The sequence below is a fragment of the Carassius gibelio genome, chromosome B13 (genome assembly GCF_023724105.1).
Source record: "Carassius gibelio isolate Cgi1373 ecotype wild population from Czech Republic chromosome B13, carGib1.2-hapl.c, whole genome shotgun sequence".
Classification (NCBI taxonomy): domain Eukaryota; kingdom Metazoa; phylum Chordata; class Actinopteri; order Cypriniformes; family Cyprinidae; genus Carassius; species Carassius gibelio.
In genome coordinates, this window is record NC_068408.1 from 14,765,964 (window position 1) to 14,785,459 (window position 19,496).

Below are 19,496 nucleotides of genomic sequence, written 5' to 3' on the forward strand. Positions count from 1 at the left end.
GAGTTAATGATTTTATATTTCCTTTTAAATACTTTTATTAGACATAGCCTTAGACATGTGTGCACACTATTCATCCTAAATTGTATGTGAAATTAATAATTTCCAATACTATTCAGGGCAGATAGGGTGGACAGTATGCACTGGGACGTAGGGCTTGTTTTCTTTTACTGTCTATGGTTTTAACACTAGAATTATATAGAAAAGATAGATGGCAACGGGAATGTTTTGCGCGTATAGCTCCCTCTACTGGTCACTTTCGTGAGTTAACTTGTCATTGTGACAAATGCACTGCCTTTGCTGTTTTTGTATTGCCCATAGAAAACGTATAACATACATAAGGGCTGATCCAAGGGTAATGTTAATTATGGCTTCAAAACATGTTATACATATTACAGTCAATTAAATAAAATGATTTATTTCTCCAATGAAAGAAACCAACCAGTAGAGGGCACTTTATTCTTGCAATGTAGAGTATTTACAGAATTTGATGCGGTTTGCGGTATTGCGTTTTGTTTGAACTGGTAAACCGCCAAGCAGTTTAAAAAATCAGGTGAAGCTTATGCTAAGCGTACACAGGACACATTAAATGACTTCAAAGACTGTAAGGATTGATTTATTGGTCTGCAAATCCATTAGAAAAGCACCGAAATTCATGGAAGTTACAAAATTCACAAAATCTCGCCTTAAATATCAAAACACACTGCTTTCACATATTACCTTGTTTATGTTTATCCAGATGTCCAAACAGAATTAATCACCACAGGTGTACTTTTAGGGATTTGTAATGCACAATTTTATTATCACATACTTTTTTTCACCCAAATGCTACTCTTTAGTTGTACCATACACATTGAAGTATTTTACAGGGGATGCTGGATGACAATATTTCATACCTTGGCAAATTATGAATTTACTGCTTGTTTTTTATTAGTTTATATAGCAGCACCTGCTTCAATCGCACATTAAGTGCATTACCAAATAAAAGAAAAAAAAAAAAGATAACTTTGAAAAGTGCAACTCATAATGAAATCTGTTAGTGTAAATCATTAGTAAGAATACCATTTTAGATCCCAAACAACAATGCCATATTTCTGGCAGATTTGAGATGAATACCATTACCAAGTTTCAAAAAAAGCACACAGAACCAACTCAGGTTTTAATTCATGAAAATAATTGTGCACCTACATCCAACATCACAAACTAACTCTAAGCAATGGGCCACTTTAGTAATGCATAAACACATCTGAAATATTATCTTTAAATAAAAGAACTGAAATATTAAGCTCTAAAAGCAAAGCTCTGAAAATCCAAAAGAGGAAAAATCTAAAGAAATCAACTAAAATGTTGACGAACTGGAAAACAGTGAAAACTCAGACTAAATATCACATACACCACCATACAAACACCCTCTTTAATGTCAAGACATGATTGCAGTAGCAAAAAAAAAAAAGTATATATATAAATAAATGAAGCATAGAGAGGCCCGGTTTAGTTTATCTACATCCAAAGTTCGAAGGCTTCAGAACAATGGTTTACAACAAGGACATTCATTTTCTACCCTCATATATGTGAACCAGTTTGAAAGACTGTAACTTCTGAGATACAAGACAAGAAAGAGCAATAAAGATGGAAGCATTAGAACTGGTATCAGTAATTGAGAATACTAGCAGGATCATAGGGAGAAATGCAACTTCAATGAACTGTAAGTCACTTTGGATAACAGCGTCTGCCAAATACATTCACAAAATCTATTAGCATACTAAGGTTTCTTAAAGCACAGTCAACACTATTGGCATTCTCTCCTTGTGTGTTCATTCTCACCGGTTATTTTTGTAAATACATATTCTCCCTCCCCATGTTTCAGTTATCCAGGTGTATTTTTACACACACTCATTGTTCAGAGACAAAATAAAGAATAGTCACCGTATAATTGTTAAAACATCACCACACAGAAGGAAGCTCACAACTCACTACAGATTTAGCAGTTAAATAGCAATACTGTTCAGTGGATAATATTGGTCTAGATGACCAGGTTTCATTTGATAAGCATGTCATATCAAAGTTCGTTTGCCACAACATGTCAGATGGGTGTGTGGTCAAGGAGCATTTTACTTGTGCTGCAGTACCGATTCTCAGTCTCGATTAAACCATCTCTGCACGAGTTTTGAGGCACAAACAACTGCAGAGAAAATCAGACATAAAAGTATAAAAATGACCTACTTCACATAAAATGTACAATACTTCATTTAGCTGGAGCTTTCGGTCAGGAGTACCTTCTCAGCAGATTAAGGATCTTTAATATTGCACTTTAATAAATATTCTGATTTCAATGTTGACCAGACGCTGATGTGGGCAAATGTCTTTGGCTGGTGTTAAGTACTCTCTGGCATATAATAGAATTATTTCATCACATGAAATTTAGTCACATAGATGGATCAGTAAAGAAGACAAAACATTAGTCCTTAAACTTCATCCGTCACTGCCTCCGTGTCCATGTATTCCAGGACACAGACTGACTAGAAGTATAGTTTTAAAAATATTACAATAGTGACCATAATACTGAATATAAAGTAATACTGACTAATAAGGAGCATTGCTGACTCTTTCACTACAGAGCAGGGCACATTCATCCACACTACATTCAACACCATTCAACATTTAGGGTCAGGAAGGTTTTTTTAGTTTGTTTTTTTGAGAAATTAATACCACTTAGTTTTCACAATAAAGTTAGTTAGTTTTTAATAAAATTAAATGTTTCTTGAGCATTAAATAAGCATATTAGAATTATTTCTGAAGGATCATGACACTGAAGACTGGAGTGAAAACTCATCGTTGCCATCATAGGAATAAACTACATTTTAAAATAAAATGTTTTTTTTTTTAATATAAAAAAAATAAATAAAAATAAAAAGTTTTTACTGCAGTTCCCATCAAATAAACGCAGTACTGATGAGAGATGCCTTTTGAAAACATTCCTTTCAAAAATTCTAACCGACCCTAAACTTTTGAATGGTAGTGAACATGTGTATGATTAATGCAAATCAAGAAGCATTTTTGGATAGGATATCCAATCCTGCAAGAGCAGAAGAGTGGACAGCATTGTGGGAGTACGGGGCAGAGGATCTCAGCAAAATCACTGCTGAATACAGAAACATGCTGACCACTGACTATGTGTTTATATATTAAGAGGAGTGACATAAGGAGTATGAAGGAGGAGGAAAGAATAATAGATTTTTTTTTTTAAAAGATGCTCACTTTACACCCACAGCGAAGCTATTACGAAGCAGTGGATGACAGTACATTCAAGAAACAATTCAGCCCTGTTATACCTGCTCCTTTTACGAGGTGCTAATAATAAAGCGTAAACAGATATAAGCGGAGTTATATTTTGCTAAATTGCTGCACTGAAGTCATTCCGGATTTAACATTACACTGTTGTAATTAAATACAGTACTGGCTTGGAAGAAGATTACTGGATGATCGAATTTCCAAAAATTAAAAACTTCCTCTACCTCAAAATTAAATGACCCTTATGGTTACATTCTAAAGAATTTCTGTGGAACGCATTCTTTATCACCCAAAATGTGTAGTTGCAAAGAACAGAGACAGGAAAGGTATTCTATTTAAACGTCTACCATACAACCCTGCTACACGATTTGGAGATAAAATAACATCTTCCTTCCACGATATTTTAATTATTCAGATTAAATAACACAAACAAACCCAGGTGGAACAGCAAAATGTGGAATCTGAGCTCCTATATTCTAGCAGCCTAAGCATTTCAGAGTAACTCATCATAATTCAAAGCAAATTTCTCATCAGAGTGAAGTAGTAAAATCACCATTTTTTTTTGATTTCCTGAGTTTTGGATCATTTTGAACCTACACTGCTAGAGCACAAGAACAAGCACACTGGCAGTGTCTATGAAGAGCAGCTAAATCCCAGTGGCATATTGTATGTTACTGCCACAGAGTGCATATCAATGTGTGCGATCCCTGAAAAAGTATTGAAGCTAAACAAATAGGCTAAGCTACAATGTGAAGCAAAGATACTGGAAAACACACATCTGATATTGCAACCATTCATCAAACCTGTTATGATACAATACTCAGAAATCATTACAATGTGAGGATAGAGGGCAAAAGAGAAGTGGAAATGCAGATGTTGTTGATGTCTTTGTGTGAGCTGCGGCAAACGCACAGGTGCAGATGGTCACCTGTGAGAAGTCCTTTCTGGCGCGTGCTCAGGTGTGCTTGGTTAGCCCAGCTTGGTGATCTGAAGACTCCCAACTATCCGGATCATATTAATGGCTGGCAAAGACTTTACTTTGTGATAAAAGTCAAACAGCTGGTGTCCATCCACAAAGATCCTAAAACGCTGGTGCTCACAATGGATCTCAATCTGTATCAATGGGGAAAGGACAGGAGAGAAAGAGCGAAATCAGATCAAATCAAAAGAATCCTTTGTCAGTCATCGAGACACATTGTGCTGAAAGGAAGCACTTGTCTTACTCTGCACGGCTGCTTATCTCAGCTCAACAGTGACCCATTTTTTGGTTCGCCTTCAGCCCAGATTACAAACAATAAGCACTCATTATCTTCAAGCATCTCTAACCACTTTGGTCGTACAACTCTCCGCCACGTGGAATAATTTAGTAACTGGCTGTTATAAAGGAATAAACACTCATGCAAAAGCAGTCACACTTTCTGGATTTATATACAGCAGTCAATATTTGAAGTGGATCAAATTTTGACTACTAATATATATATACATACATACACATACATATATGTATATATACACATATATATATATAAATATATATATATCACTGGATATTTCCTTCTGTCTGAAAAGATACCTGCATACACAACAGCGGTAATGAAGCAACTACCATTAGTTTTGCACACTACTTTGGACTCATGCTTCATGCAGATTAGAGAGCATGTAGATGTCAGGGTTTCAGCTCATTACCCTAAAAGGCTGGTCCGGGATGAAGGGGAAGTAAGATATGGGTGCCTCTTCCTCACTCCATTTCCCAGAAACCCGTGCATTCCTCAGAAACTGCCTTTCAGTGAATCTTGCACTGAGTTTAAGGGCCACATCAGTGAGCTCTTCATCATCGTTCTTCTCCTCACTGTGGCCACAGGTCAAACTGATGTCAAAGCTGTGCAGAAAACAAACTTTAAGCATGTAAACAGCCAATTTCTGGTGCAGTGTACTGCCTAATGTTCTTGGTCTTCTTTTTTTCAAGATTTATTCATGTGTACTAATAGGTTTCGTATGTTATGTCATCATAACCATATTAGTAAACATAAAAATATGACAAGTGTTGCATGAAGCATTACAAACTGTGTGCCAATATACCAAACATTACAGAGAAATAGCATGCATCTACTTTATGTAGTAATTTAGGCCTGCATTGAAACCCATTCTCACACTGAGTGAGCATCACAGTGCTTTCCTAATGGATCAGCAGTCTGTTTGGAAAGGCTGAATTCCTGAGCTGAAATGACACATTAGTACCACTTAACCACTGACATATTAGAACTGTAATGTGCATGCTTAATTCAAATGCTGCATAATCACAATTTAAAGACTAAGCCAACAATTTAACAAACTGCTCCATCCCCTTAGGCCAGGAACCAGTACTATACTCTCAAAAAAACAAATGACCAGCACATTAATAAATTAGTCTCAGAGAACAATACTGGCAAAACTCTCCAGTACCAAAAAATATCCTTAACACAAATGCAAGTCACTTTGGATAAAAATGTCTCCTAAATGCATTAATATTTATGGCGACAAAAATCCTTTGGAACTAGATTTAAAGAAACATTAAACAACTACACTACCATTTAAAAGTCTGAAGTTAGGAAAAAATATTTAAACAAATTTAATTATTATTCAGCCAAGTTTAATTACATTAATCAAGTGATAGTAACTTTCCATTCAAAAAATTATTAAAGCAAATAAATTAAGCAGCACAACCGTTTTCAACATAAGAAGTTATTTCTGAAGTATCACGTGACACTGAAGACTGGAGTAATGGCTTTCGAAATTCAGCTTTTCCAACACATAAGTTGCACTTTAAAATAAGTTATTTTAAATTTTCTATTTTAAGATTTTCTACAACATTACTGCATACAACATTTTAGTGTATTTAGCTCAAACATATTCAGAGTTGGTGAGCATGAAAGACCTTACCAAACCCCCATTTTTTAACCATAGTGTAATATCACAAATTAGTGTTAAGTCTTTTCAGCCTTGACCATTCTTAGACTCTCATATGGAACATGCCTGTTGGGTCTTCACTTCCTTACAATAACCAAATACTTTATTAATAAAAAAATAACATTTCACCCTAGTCCAGCTCTGTGGAGAGAGACCTGTTACTGTTCTATATTTATAATATAAGGAAAGCAGTGACAGAACTGCAACAACGTGAATGGTGACTGAGAATTATAGTAAATATACTCCTAAAGTGTTCCCAGGTGTATGTATCTACATATATTTATAATAATATGTATATATACAGTATACCCTGCCTATCAGAGGATAAACTCATACTGGCTGGAACAACATAAGTTTATTGTGAACTAGCAGTGAATGAAAAGATTTACCACTTATTATTTGAATCAACATACTAAAATGTTACGTTTCCAAGACACACCCAATGCTCAGTTTTTATATTTGTTTCCTTAACAGCTAATGCGAACACCCATCATCACTAAGCAGTGCACGCCCATGCAGTGTGTCTCAAGAAGATCAACACCCCAGTGCAATCTGAAACAAGAGGCTTGGTTTCTCAAAACTTAGTGCTGCCTATCTAGACAACATTTAAGGTGACTGTTAAACTGCTAGAATGTGCACATTCTTAAATGTATGCAATTTTGATATGAAAACATACCTGTCTGGCTCTGGATCAATGATGCCCATTATAATAATTTTCTTCCCAGGCCTCATCCCACCTCTGATCCGTCCACTAAAAGGAACTGTCTAGTATATCAGGGGGAACAAAAATCATCAATGTAACAGAGACTATATCATAAGAGAAAACAACGATACTTTTAAACATACTCTACCAGAATACGAGAGATGTCTTCTTTATCAGGAGAGATAAGCCCAGCATCTCCGAATGAGTTATTAAGGTGAAGATCATCTTCGGTATTCTTCAGATGATAAAGACGAGATTTACAAGTTTAAGAAAGCCCTTAAATGTGATAAATGCAATAAAGCACGAGCGCTGTATGCAGATGCACATGCAAATTATTAACAATAAAACGGCACTCCTTCTACATCTGCACTTCGACAAAATAAAAAACAGAATGTGCACTAAAAAGATAAGAGAGAACAGAAAGATTTAAGTATTCTTTGTCTATTGCGGTCTTCCAAGTCTGCATTTCAACATAATCATTATGTTTTTTTCAACTCTAGGTGTGAGATGAACGAGTCATCTCTTTGCATGTGATGCATACGGATTTCCACTGTGCTTACTAAATAAATCTATTTTATTAACATTAATGGCTGACTGAAGAAAATCTGAAGCATTTAAGATTTCAAACGTTATTTGTGACTTACTATCGCGTCCTTTTCCATGCTCGCCACCGCCATCTTGAACAAAATACCATAGGATGCTTATCAAAGGCGGTCCAGCCCAGGAATCTGACAGTGTCGTGGCAGACCGGACAGGGAGCTGCAAGGTGCCTAAGTTCAAGAAGAACGCGGTAAAACAAACAGAAATCCTCGAAACGAATTAAGAAACAACTCTATTGTGTTGCTACGCGTGAAAGAAATATGCTGACGCGGATTATCGTACGGGTGGAGGTTAATCCCAGCCTCTATATGAACCTAATCTGCTCAAATCTCATTGGATCGGAACATAATTACCAACAGAATAATACGTGGCTACAGTTCAACACTTTTTAGTTTTAAAACATGTGGGTTTTCTTTCTTGAACGGTCTATGAATATTTTTTTTGTGTGTTCTTTGTAATGACTCATATTTTGTTAATATTGCTTGAATATTTATTGCTAGGTAAATATATTAATTTCTTTGCATTTTTTGTTTGTTGTGTTGGATTTCGTTCAATTCTGAGAGAAAGAATTTAAATTTTTTCAGCATGTTTCTGATCTTTAAAATGTGCGCCCTTAGTGAGCGGCGAGAGGGAGACCCCTGGTGGCGGCTGACGAGAATGCCACCAAGTGGCAGAATATATTGTGTTAAGGAATAGTGAAAAGTAAAAAAAGTTAAAATTTCTTGGAAGATTCCATTTACCATTGGTCCATCCAAGATGTAGATGATTTGTTGGAGAAACTTAGCATTCCACAACTTGCTCACCAATAATATCGGCTACTCTGCGGTAAATGGGTGCCGTCAGAATCACAATAATCCACAAGGAATACACAACTCTAGTACTTCAGTTAATGTCTTACGAAGTGGTTAGTGCCTTAAATTAGAACACGGCTCATTTTGAATGTCCGTCAATGGAGAAACATGATTTTCAGAGGCAGGTGGTGTAGTCACAGAATCTACCAGCAGAGGCTATCAACGTCCAACAAAAGCAGACAAACCCTGACCTTTGGTGACTGTGCAGTTAACCAGTCAAATGAGAGCTCGAGGTTTCGGTCAGAGAGTGGTCTGTGGTGACTGAACCTAACATAAAATAAGTTGGTGTTCAGTTAAATAACATATATGAGGATTCCACTTCCCCACATTCATTAATAATAATAATAATTTTTTTTTTTTTTTTTTTCAAACCACTTTTCCTATATGCAGGGTCACAGGGTGCTGGATTCTATCCAAGCATTTCATGCTGTAGACGGAAAGACCTTGGATGCATGTCATTTTATTTGTGATAAAACAAAATTATATTTATTTCATTAATATGATTTAATTTAATACATATTTTTAGTTTTATTTGAGCAGGGTCATTACTTCATGTGCTTTTAGAGCTAATGAATATTTCTTTGAAAGAGTGTGGACTTTTGGGTGACATCGAAGGGTTGCATGCACTGTGACCTGCTCTGTCCAGAAGTGTATTTGAGCATGCAAATTTAATAAGTGTTTATTTAGCAGGGCCAGCCTGTAATTAGGTTAATGCTGCAGCCGCTCTGCACTGCTCTCCCACAGCTCCATTCTCCTCACCTGCTCAGGCGGAAAGCACCACAGACGGACCTGGCACTGCCCGCCATGCTCTGTTCATGCCCGCTTGGGCCTGCTGGACACCTCACCCACCTGCCACACATGATGCCAATGTTCCCTCTAACTGACATTAACCGTCACCTGCTAATATGAGTAACTGTAGAAAATGCTGTAAAAGCCTTCCAGGGAATTAAAGAAATAAACATCCAGTGAACAGCTGTGATAAACGTAGAATTTAGCATGTAATATTCAAGATCTTTCTTTCAGTCTGCATTCCCCATATCAATATATTGCGATCTGTTTCTTTTTCTCTGTCTCGCTCCCTCGCTGAATATGGCTTATTGTGTGTTTTTGTGAATGTCAAGCTCCCACACACTTCCTCACACCCACTCTCTCCATAGCAGCTGTGTGTGGTCTGTTTCTTACTTCCTGTTCTGGCTCCTCACTCTGGGCCTTTCCCCTCAACACACGCACACACACGGACACAAATACAAGATCACATGAATTTATGTACAGTCACATGTCTGCCAAAACACTGCGAACACATTCACAGCAGCACACCGTATAAAACTGTATAAAAAGCATTGATCTGAATGAAGTGCCTGATAGCGAATCCCGTGTTATGCAATAGGTTTAAAAAAGAAAAGCAAGTTTGACAGTCTTGGCTCCATCCTTTAGGGCTCAGCGTCCTTCATAATAATTAACTCTCAGTGACCTTTGATACAAATGTAACCCGGCGTAAGCTCACTGTTATATGAAACTTCTAAGAGCCTGTAGTCTATATGTGTCTGCTGCCTTTAAAACTTACATTATCCACTGTTGTTTTCATTCAAAGTACTTTTGTTTCAGGTATCCTAACTTTAAAAATATTTCTCATAAAATGTCATTTATTTTATTTTTATTCTACATTGCTTCTTTTTTACATTATTCAATCAATAATTGACTGTATTCTGACAATAACAATTTAAATACTAATTCAGAATTTTAGATGGAAATCAATTTCATAACTATATATTAATTTATAACTTAATAAAGGAAAGTAAATTAATAGCCTGGTTATTGCATGATTGGATGGTCTTTGCTTTGAAGGATGAATACCCATAAGACTTGTATGGGTATTGTATTTGGTCAAATGTATTTGGTATGCTTGAGCAAGCATGGGGACTTACAGGAGATAGTTTACAGTTCTCCCACCGCTCAGTCGCTACAGCATAGTAATAACAATGCCAGTGCTATAGTGTTTTTAGACCAGCATACATACTGATAAAACGTAATGTATTGATTTGTACTACAAAATACATATACAACAAGGGACGTTAGACTTTATTAAGTTTAGCTCTTTTATTGACATTAATATCCTGCAGTAACCATTATGGTAATTACTGTTGCCTTTGGTACAGTAGGTAGATGTTTCCAGCTAATGCATTTTAAATTATAGCAAATTGGAAAAGTTTACTGGCTAACTCTGTCTACACTTAATGCAACAGTATTTAAAAATGTAAAACATTTATCCTTTATGTGTTTCAAAAAGGTTTGCTAGCATTATATTGTTAAATATTACTTTCAGCCTTACTTTCAGTCCTCACAATAGTTTTATAATGGTACAAAAGACCATAGTGTATTATTTAGAGTAAATTGGTCAAACAGTTGCTCTCCTGTTAAATTTGAAAACTGAAAATGTCAGATATTAAGTGTCTAAATGCTTCCTATGATTTATGATCTATACCAGACAGATTCCGCAGATAGATGAGTGAATGTGCATTTATAGAGTAATAATAATGATGAATAGTAATCAATTACAGTAACACGTAATATCTGTAACAGGGACACAGTAAATACGCATTACCATGTATTCTTCTTCAGAGTGGGTGAAGATGCCGCTGTCGTGCACAATTCAAATTCCAGCCGGAGGGGGCAGCTATGGGCTGGTGTGTGTGTGTGTGTGTGTGCGTGTGCGTGTGTGTGTGTTACATAAACGTGCAACTGCTTGTGTGCCTGCTGAGCTGGGCTTGTGGTTGGCGGAGAGTAGGTGTGGCTTCTTTCCTCCATGGTCACAGCAGAACAAGATCATTCAGATATTTGCACAAAGCCAACCTGACAGGGAGAAGGGGAGGGGAGGGAGGGGAGAGCAAGGCTTTTGCAATCTCTCTCATTATTCTTCTTTCTTCTCTCTCTTTCTCTCTCTGCCTCCACGGAAACAAGGAAGACTGTCTACTTCATGGCCTGTGAACTGAGCAGAATCAAATTAGAAATGCAGCTGCATGGGCAGTTTACTTTCTCCCTCTCATTCAATTTAAAGGGATAGTCCACTCAAAAGAAATATTCTGTCATCATTAACTCAACCGCATGTTGTTACAGATGAATCTAGGGGAATGTCTAAAGTGTCATCGGGGTAGTACCTTTTCAAGAGGTACTAAGATGTCATTTTAAAGCAATATTATGTACTATTTAGGGATAAATAAGATATAAATATTAACTTTTCTACCTTAAAGTCCATCCCAGTGATAGCATTGTTCTTTTTTTGAAAGTGTATATTAAAATAAAAAAATAATTGTATACATTTAGCAGACGCTTTTATCCAAAGCAACTTGAGCATTCAGATTAACATTTTTTACCTAACGTGTTTACTGGGAATGGAACCCACCATCTTTTGCACTGCTAACACGATGCTCTTCCACTGAGCCACAGGATCTCGTTCTTTTTAAGCATTTAAATATATTAATGCTGTTTGTGTGTACTTGGTATAACAGATAGTTGATGGAGACCAAGGTTTGTCATGCTGACATAGGAGAGGTGTGCAATGAAAAAGAACAAAAAATCACTCTGGTGTCATTTTGTCCATCGACTTTTCTTGTGCTGGGACTATCGGAGCAAAAGAAGAGGCTTGAAGACCCCCCACCTTCTCAAAATTAAATATAAAATGAAATTATAATCATAAATGTTAATGTAAAACTGCACAATGACTTTTTAAATCGGACATATTTGTGAATAAAACTGGATATTCAAGTGGAAAATGTTGAATGTAATTTTTCTTAATCAAAGACTGGATGCTGAAGTGAGTGTTACTGGAATTAAGTCAAGTCAGAGGTCAAGAGGTTAAAAAGTTAGAGGAATATACCTGTCTATGTAAACACTAATGAATTGATACAATCTTACTGCTGAAAAATCAAATATGTCAAAAGAATATTATATAAAAAAATGAATAAAAAAGACTTGATGAGAAAAATGACTGAAGTTAATACAACTACAAACATAGCAGCACCTTCCAGTCATGCATTACAGTGAGCAGTAGTAAAGAAACACATTCTTTTTTTTTATTCGGTTTGACCCATTTCTTCATGTGGATAAAAGTGGGCCAACAAAGAACGTTGAAGGGAAAGGACGGATACTAACCACAGCAAATTAGTCAGCTTTATGACACAGGCCCAATAACGCTTACTGGAAACAATACTGTATGAGAAGGCATATATTTTACCCGCTATCTGCACATGAAACATGAAACTTGTTAAGAAGCTTGACTAGAAAGGGCCGGAAAAAGAAAACAAGCCTTTTATGACAGTGCATGATTAAAGAGATGAACTGAAAGGTTAGAGAAAAACAACTAGAGTTGTTATAGATAAAGGAAAGAAAAACATAGTAAAAGTGAGATGGTCAGCGTGAGTGAACGTACAGCTCATACACTGACTCACCACTCTCATAAAAAGCAACATGATCCACTGCTTACCACACATTCTCACTGACCTGAGATCAGTTTGTCCATGTTTCGTGCCGGCCATCCCCCTACACTTTACACAGACACTGCCACGTGCTAAAACTGGCCATGCAACACAGCTGTGCGGCCCCAATACTGGAAATAGACTCCTGCTACCAGCTCGGACTCATAGGTGCAAAATGGAGGCAACTGTTGATGCGGAGAAATGTCCTCGGTTTCATGCAGGGCAGCTGGGTGACTCAGAAATTACACACGTTTACCTGTTTGTTTGTGGTAAAAGACCTTTATGGAACAGTAATTAAAATAACCATTTTACAGAAATTTGAATAGTCCAAAGAACCAGTTTCCACTATAAATAATTATTTTGTGCACTGGAAAGGTTTCATGGATGTTAAAGGTTCTTCGTGGAACCACAGATCCTTTAAAGAACCATAATTTTCAAGAGTGTATGCATTCACTAAATAATCTTTAACAGTGGGATGCTTTAGTGTGATGAAGAAAAACAAACGCAGTGTAATTTTTATCCATTTATTGTATAATATAAAACTAGAAAAGTAAGACTGTTTTCAAATTCATAGACACACGTCCATATTTTTATATATATATATATATGTATTCTACAGTCCACACCTTGATGCAAATACAGTGATCATCAGTTGATGGGTTATTTTTCTCAAAATGAATATGTTTGTAGGATTGCATAGAAAAAGGCACAGCTCCAAGCCCTGAAGATACAGCCTTTCTTAATGAGCAGAAAAAGGGTTTAGACCCTCCACCACATGTTGTCTCTCTTTCTCACACACACACACACACACACGCACTCAAACACACATATAATCCCAGTGGTCACTATCCTGAAACCACATTAAACTGCCCCGAATGTGTGGTTTGAACCATGGGACAGTGAGAAACAACAACCAATGTCATCAGAAATCATGCTGCCTTTCTTTTTTTTCTTTTTTTTTACATTTGGCATTGAGGGTTATCAAAAAGATTTTCCCAGAAATAGGCTTTGGAAGATTGAAATTCTGAAGTTTGTAGAGGATAAAGTATTGCTTCACAAACCTTTCCCTTGCACACAATCTGAAATATATAAAATATTAAATACTTATAATTAAATAGGGGCAGGGAGTGTTGACCTAGACAACTAGCACAAACACCACCCCAAATTATAATACAAGAAACTAAACAGACACAAAATAATGCATTATTAAAACAAGACGAAAAATGGCTTCCACCCCAATTAATAAGCAGTGATACATTCCCATAAGCGTAATACATTCCTATCTCATATTCTGTACAAATTACAATCTGAATGTTAGCTTAACGTCAAAAATAAATATATTTACACAGGAAACAAAAATAAATAACAAAACAAAAACACTCCAAATCCAAAGAAAATCCTATAATAAGTAACATTAATCATAGTTTTGATTCCATAGATTTGTCCGCTCGGCTCTCATTCACTCATGTTTTCAATTCTCAGATGATCTCTCTTTTGAACTCTGGGTGGTAACAATCTACATTTTCACCTCTCTGTGACAGGAAGTTCAAATCCCAGATTATTTATGGTCACACTTATATGATAAATTATATTTCATTTAAAAATAAACGTTTTCTTCCCTCTCTGACATTGCACTCTGAATGTTTTATTCTGATTCTTACCAGGAAGGCATATTATGCACAGTTTTTGTCGGTATGTATATCTAACATTATTATTGTAAGATAGTTTAGTGCGACAAATGCCATGTGAAGCTAATACAGCTGATATGATAAATGGTCCCTTTCCTTCGATGTCAGGTGCACATAAAATAATCCTTCCAAACCTAATCTGATCAATCAGTGGTTTATACCAAGTGTTTATACTGTGTTGTCTATTGCACATACATGCAAAATACTCTTCCATCAAACCTGTGCATAACTAAACTCCACCTTAATGTAAAGCGATCATTTCTACTGGCCAAACAACACTAAAACCCAGCAGGACAACAGAGAGAGAGTCTGGTTGGAACATGAACAGATACCATTAATAAACCTCAAACAAACAATGGTATAAATAAGATAAAATAAGACCAAACCATACAAAAATCATCTGACATCTGTACAATTATGAGCTATAATCCTGCATGCATTAGTATGTTAACAGAAATGTACCGTTGTACTGGTGAGAGATGTATATGAAAGAAATGTTTGGCAAACAGATGATGATGATGATGGAAATATAAAAAAAAAAAACTGAATAGCAACCATAAACTTTCTTGCCTGGTACAGTTTTTTGTTTTTTCTATTTTGCATGAACAGACATGCATAGACCTTCTTGTTGTGCATTAGTGTAGCATTAAAACTGAACCAGCCACTCATTGAGTGATGATATGAAGCCAAAACAAAGGCCAAAAAAGAGAAGTTACGACAGATAAAAAAGGAAATGGCTGAGAAAAGTTGACAGTTTGCTTATTACTGATCAGAAAAGCATTGATTGCATACATTATTTGTATCATAAAGGGGTTTTAGCATTGGCTTATCAAAGAAATGTATCTGTAAAACAATGTGCATCAGAAGACATGTTCAGTTATTGCCAGCTGAGATGTAAACACATGGAATCTGAGCCGTTATGGCAGAACACAAGAAATTTGGTTGGTTGACTGTGAATATCTGACCACTACACACATCCATGTATAAATAATCCAGTAAAGCATATTTCATAAATGTGTCTATTTCAGAAATGCATATGTTTTACTCATTTAATGTTAAAGGGGTAGTTCACCTGAAATTAAAATCTTATAATTTACTAAAAATGTCGTCCCAAACCTGTAACTTTATTTCTTCTGTGAAACATGAAAAGCTATTTAGAAAAAGGTAAACAGGGTGCAAAAAAACATTGGACCCCATTGACTTTCATTATATTGACAAAAAAACTTATGAAGGTTTGGAAAGACATGAGAGTGATTAAATTGTGGACTATCCCTTTAATGAATATTAAAATGGAAGCAGACGGAAAAAAAGAATAAATGACCACATATTAACAGACTACTTTAAATATTACTAAAAAGCAATAAAACAGCTTTGAATAGAAAAAAGTTAATAAAATAACCAAGTTGCTCTCATTGTGCTTTGTGAAATTGAAAGAAAAATATGAAAATATGCTGCCGTTCCACATTCTTGCACCTTTATACTGAGATGGGGAAAGAGAGACGCTACTCCTCTAATAATCCAACTTGTTCGATTGGAAATGATGATGAGGAAATTGAGACAAGACAAACAAACAGGAATTTAGCAAGTGGTCATAAATGATGAAGGCACTCAGATCTGCTAGAAGCCAAAGTGTTTTCTGTAAGATTTCTTCATGTTCATTTTTGGGAAAGGCAAGCACAGTGCATGCACAGTGTTGAGAAGTAGTACTGGGCAACGTTACCATTAAAATGGACAATTTCCTTTGTTTTTAAAAACAAAACAAACACAAAACTGTACAAAAAAGCCCCCAAACAATCACAAAGTGATTTTAGTTTTCGTTCTCAGTTCATATTTAAAAACTCTTTGATTGGTTTTGCATTTCTTCCCCAGTTCCCTTCCAAACCTGGTCATGATCCCACAAGCACCTCCATAATATGGTCCAGTTCGGTTAGGTCCATTTTGAAAGGCTGGTTCGAGCTGACAGCAGGAGTGCCACCGCTGTAGGGCGAAAGAGTCTTGAGGAGCTCGTCTGCAGTCACCATGGGCGCCAGTTTTGAGGGGGCTGTGCCCGAGGACGAGGTGCAGGGGTCAAAGTCGTACATGGAGGTGTCAATGTCTGCAAAGAGGATGTCGTCCAGGGCCAGGTCTGTCAGAAAGCCCGAGGACGAGGCAGAGGGTGAGGTGCTCATGTCCAGGCTGGTAGGAGGAAGAGTCTCTGGCGCATTAGGGACTGCAGAGCGTTCCTCAGGCAGCGGGACCAGACCTTCAAGCTTTGGGCTGCAGGGCTTACTGCAGTCTTTGGAGTCCAAGGCCCCTGAGTTTAAGCTGGGGGGACACAATGGCAGTTGGAGGGACACAGTAAGGGATGAGGGGGAGGTAGCACCTGGCGCTGATGTAGTTGTAGGTAAGGGGGAAGGACAGAGCTCCTCAATCTCATCCAGGGCAGAAGAGAAGCTGTCTCTGGCCACAGATGAAGGGAGTCTGGGAAGAGTTGGTGGAAGAGGAGGAGCCAGCAGAGAGGGTGATGTGCAAAGCGTGACACTGTCCTCCTCTAAAAGCGAAGCTGGGGTGAGGCAGGCCTCCAAAGGCGCTGGGTTTGACAGCACTGGCGAAGGTGATGTAAGGACCGGAGAGGAGAGTGCCAGCGACTGGGACAGCGGTGGAGCTACCATGGACAACACACTGAAAGCAGGCTGCGCCTCGCGGAAACCTTCATCCACAGGGTCGTCTGGAGGAGGGGAAGCGGGGAAGAAGATCGGTCGCAGGTTGCCCTCCTGCTTCAGTTCGTCCTGGATGCGCCTCAACATGTTGTTGATGAGCACGCGCTTTTCCAAGCTTGGCTCGGTGAGGGGCCGGTGGTTGTACAGCTTCATCAAAGACATGTTAAAGATGGTCTGCCTCTGCAGGGTGTAGGAGACCTTCGAGAGCCCGTTGGCCATCGCTCCGGCCCCTGCCGCCAACGCTTTGCCTTCCAGCACCTCTTCATCCTCATCTAGTTTCCGCTTTGCCCCTTTACCCAACATATATCTGCTTAGGAAGTAAAGAGAGACAGAGAGAATGTTAGCCATACAGCCACTCATTACCTTTATGACTCACTGCTGTTTTTCTCTCTTATGACTCAGCACTAGTTCCATATAAATCTCTTGATCTACAGAAAAATAACTAATGGTAAAAATACACTCATTTCTAGAAACTGAGATGTTAAAGGTGTGTAGTACTTTCTCCATGGCAGTTGAACATGCTGAGACAACAACAAGTTTAGGTTATGTGGCCTTCAAATGAAGTTTGAAATATCATATTGTGGGAACCTAGAATTTCTAGAGTTGCTGAAATGTGACATTGGAATGGGAGTGTTGATTTAAAACAATGCTGAAATGGACTCGGAGGTACAAGTTTGCATTTGATTGCAGCATTAAATCTGCTTAAAAGTATAAACAATGTGACACTATCAAAACATTGCTCTGTTTGTTTGAGAATTCTGACCAAAGCAGCACTGGCTCAACCAATGAGCTGAGTTCAGGGGCGGAGCTGGTCGATTATCTGACTAATAGCAGTTAGGGGGGTGTGTTTGGGGAACCTGTTTGATTATTTTTGTTATTCTGCTGGATGCCGCTAGCTCACAGAAACTGCACATTTCACTTTGAAATAATAACACTTTCCAGAATAACACCAAAAATTTTGATCGTTTTTTTAGGCTTTTCTGCCTTTATTTGAAATCATGGTGAAGAAGGTTACAGGAAAGTACAGAACGCGCCAGGGGAAATAGCATCAGCACCTTGGCCTGACATTTTGATGATTCACAAAAACACCAATGTCATGTATAAAAGTAATAAAAGCTTTTGTAATAGTGTTTTGTGCATGGCCATTTTCATAAAAACATTTTTGAAACTATATAACCAATAGATGAATTCAACAGTTGGTATGACCCAGTTGACCAAACAGACTTGGTTAAAAATACAAGAAATTGTTTTGATTAACAGATTGGTGGCTTGAAGCTTGGTTGCTATGACATTGGTCTGCAAGCTGTTGTCATATTAGCATTCGTTGCCGCCGCTGGGGTGAGAGTCTGTACGGTCTCGGTGCATTCGTCGCAAAGTGACCAAAATGCCTCGCGTTACAACTCAGATAAGGTGACAGAATGGGAAGACACTCAGAAATACACAGTGTTTATGCAATCACAGCATCTCGAACAGGACATTAACAACAACACTATCTAAGCACGAGAATTCACCCTTGAGTTACGGAGAAAGACGTGCTGCTGGAAATAACTGTACTGCAAGAGCTGCTACTGCAGGAGCGTTTACAGGAATACAGCTCTGACTACTCCTTCCTGAACCGTGCTGCAGCGAGGAGGGAGGCAAATGTGTGTCAGACTTTCAGTAAGTACTCACGGTAAGAATGTGTCACACGAGCGCAAAGCCCTGATCACTCCCTGTTTAAACACATACTGGCTGCAGGAAGACAGGATCCAGCTGAGTGTTCGGTGGCAAAAGGGGACAGAGAGGAGGAGCGAGTGTGTGACCTATGCTGAGCTTTGAATGTTAGGCAGCTGTGTTCTCATCCACTGTGCACTAGGTTCATGCTACGAGATTTAAAACAGATCACATGAGCCACCGTAACATAACAGTAGACTACTTCACCATTGCTCTGCAAGGAGAGAGGTAGAAGGGTTGGGGTTATGGAGACAGCATTGACAGATGGACTGAAAAACAAGTTGTACACTGGAACGTTTCCCTGTGCTTACAATGTAGCGTGACTCAAATGTGAAACTATTTTAGAAAAAGATCCTTTGATGAAAGGTTTTTCTTTTGTATTGAAGTAGTCATTTAAATTTAATGTACTAATTTAATGCCTGCTTTTATCCAAACCGTATTTCACTGTATTCAAATGATACCGTACATTTGGGTTTCCAGAGAACTGAACTCAAGACCTTGGAATTTATTGCACCACAATCTACTAGTTGTACTAC

General features: G+C 37.7%; 2 protein-coding genes across 7 annotated transcripts in view; both read right to left on the bottom strand.

The window, feature by feature from the left end:
• Positions 1 to 597: 597 nt before the first annotated feature.
• On the bottom strand, positions 598 to 7,850 carry lgalslb (lectin, galactoside-binding-like b). Of its 2 annotated transcripts, XM_052571792.1 has the most exons (6): positions 7,582 to 7,850; positions 7,086 to 7,172; positions 6,911 to 6,999; positions 4,975 to 5,167; positions 4,217 to 4,401; positions 598 to 2,179 (listed from the first exon to the last, which is right to left on the bottom strand). In XM_052571792.1, the coding sequence occupies exons 1-5, from the start codon at positions 7,612 to 7,614 to the stop codon at positions 4,258 to 4,260; spliced, it is 546 nt and encodes a 181-aa protein (XP_052427752.1). In that variant the 5' UTR covers positions 7,615 to 7,850; the 3' UTR covers positions 598 to 2,179; positions 4,217 to 4,257. The 2 variants fall into 2 exon arrangements, with proteins under 2 accessions (XP_052427752.1, XP_052427751.1); XM_052571791.1 differs by having other exon boundaries at positions 598 to 4,401; positions 7,582 to 7,849.
• Positions 7,851 to 13,370: 5,520 nt separating this feature from the next.
• Positions 13,371 to 19,496, bottom strand: part of sertad2b (SERTA domain containing 2b) — a 33,024-nt gene continuing 26,898 nt past the window's right edge. For 3 of the 5 annotated variants that reach the window (XM_052572800.1, XM_052572797.1, XM_052572801.1), the window contains exon 2: positions 13,371 to 17,557. In XM_052572800.1, the coding sequence (XP_052428760.1) occupies positions 16,435 to 17,550 (1,116 nt within the window). In that variant the 5' untranslated portion in view covers positions 17,551 to 17,557 and the 3' untranslated portion in view covers positions 13,371 to 16,434. The remainder of the gene's footprint in view (positions 17,558 to 19,496) is intronic. The other 2 variants (XM_052572799.1, XM_052572798.1) reach the window with 1 other exon arrangement.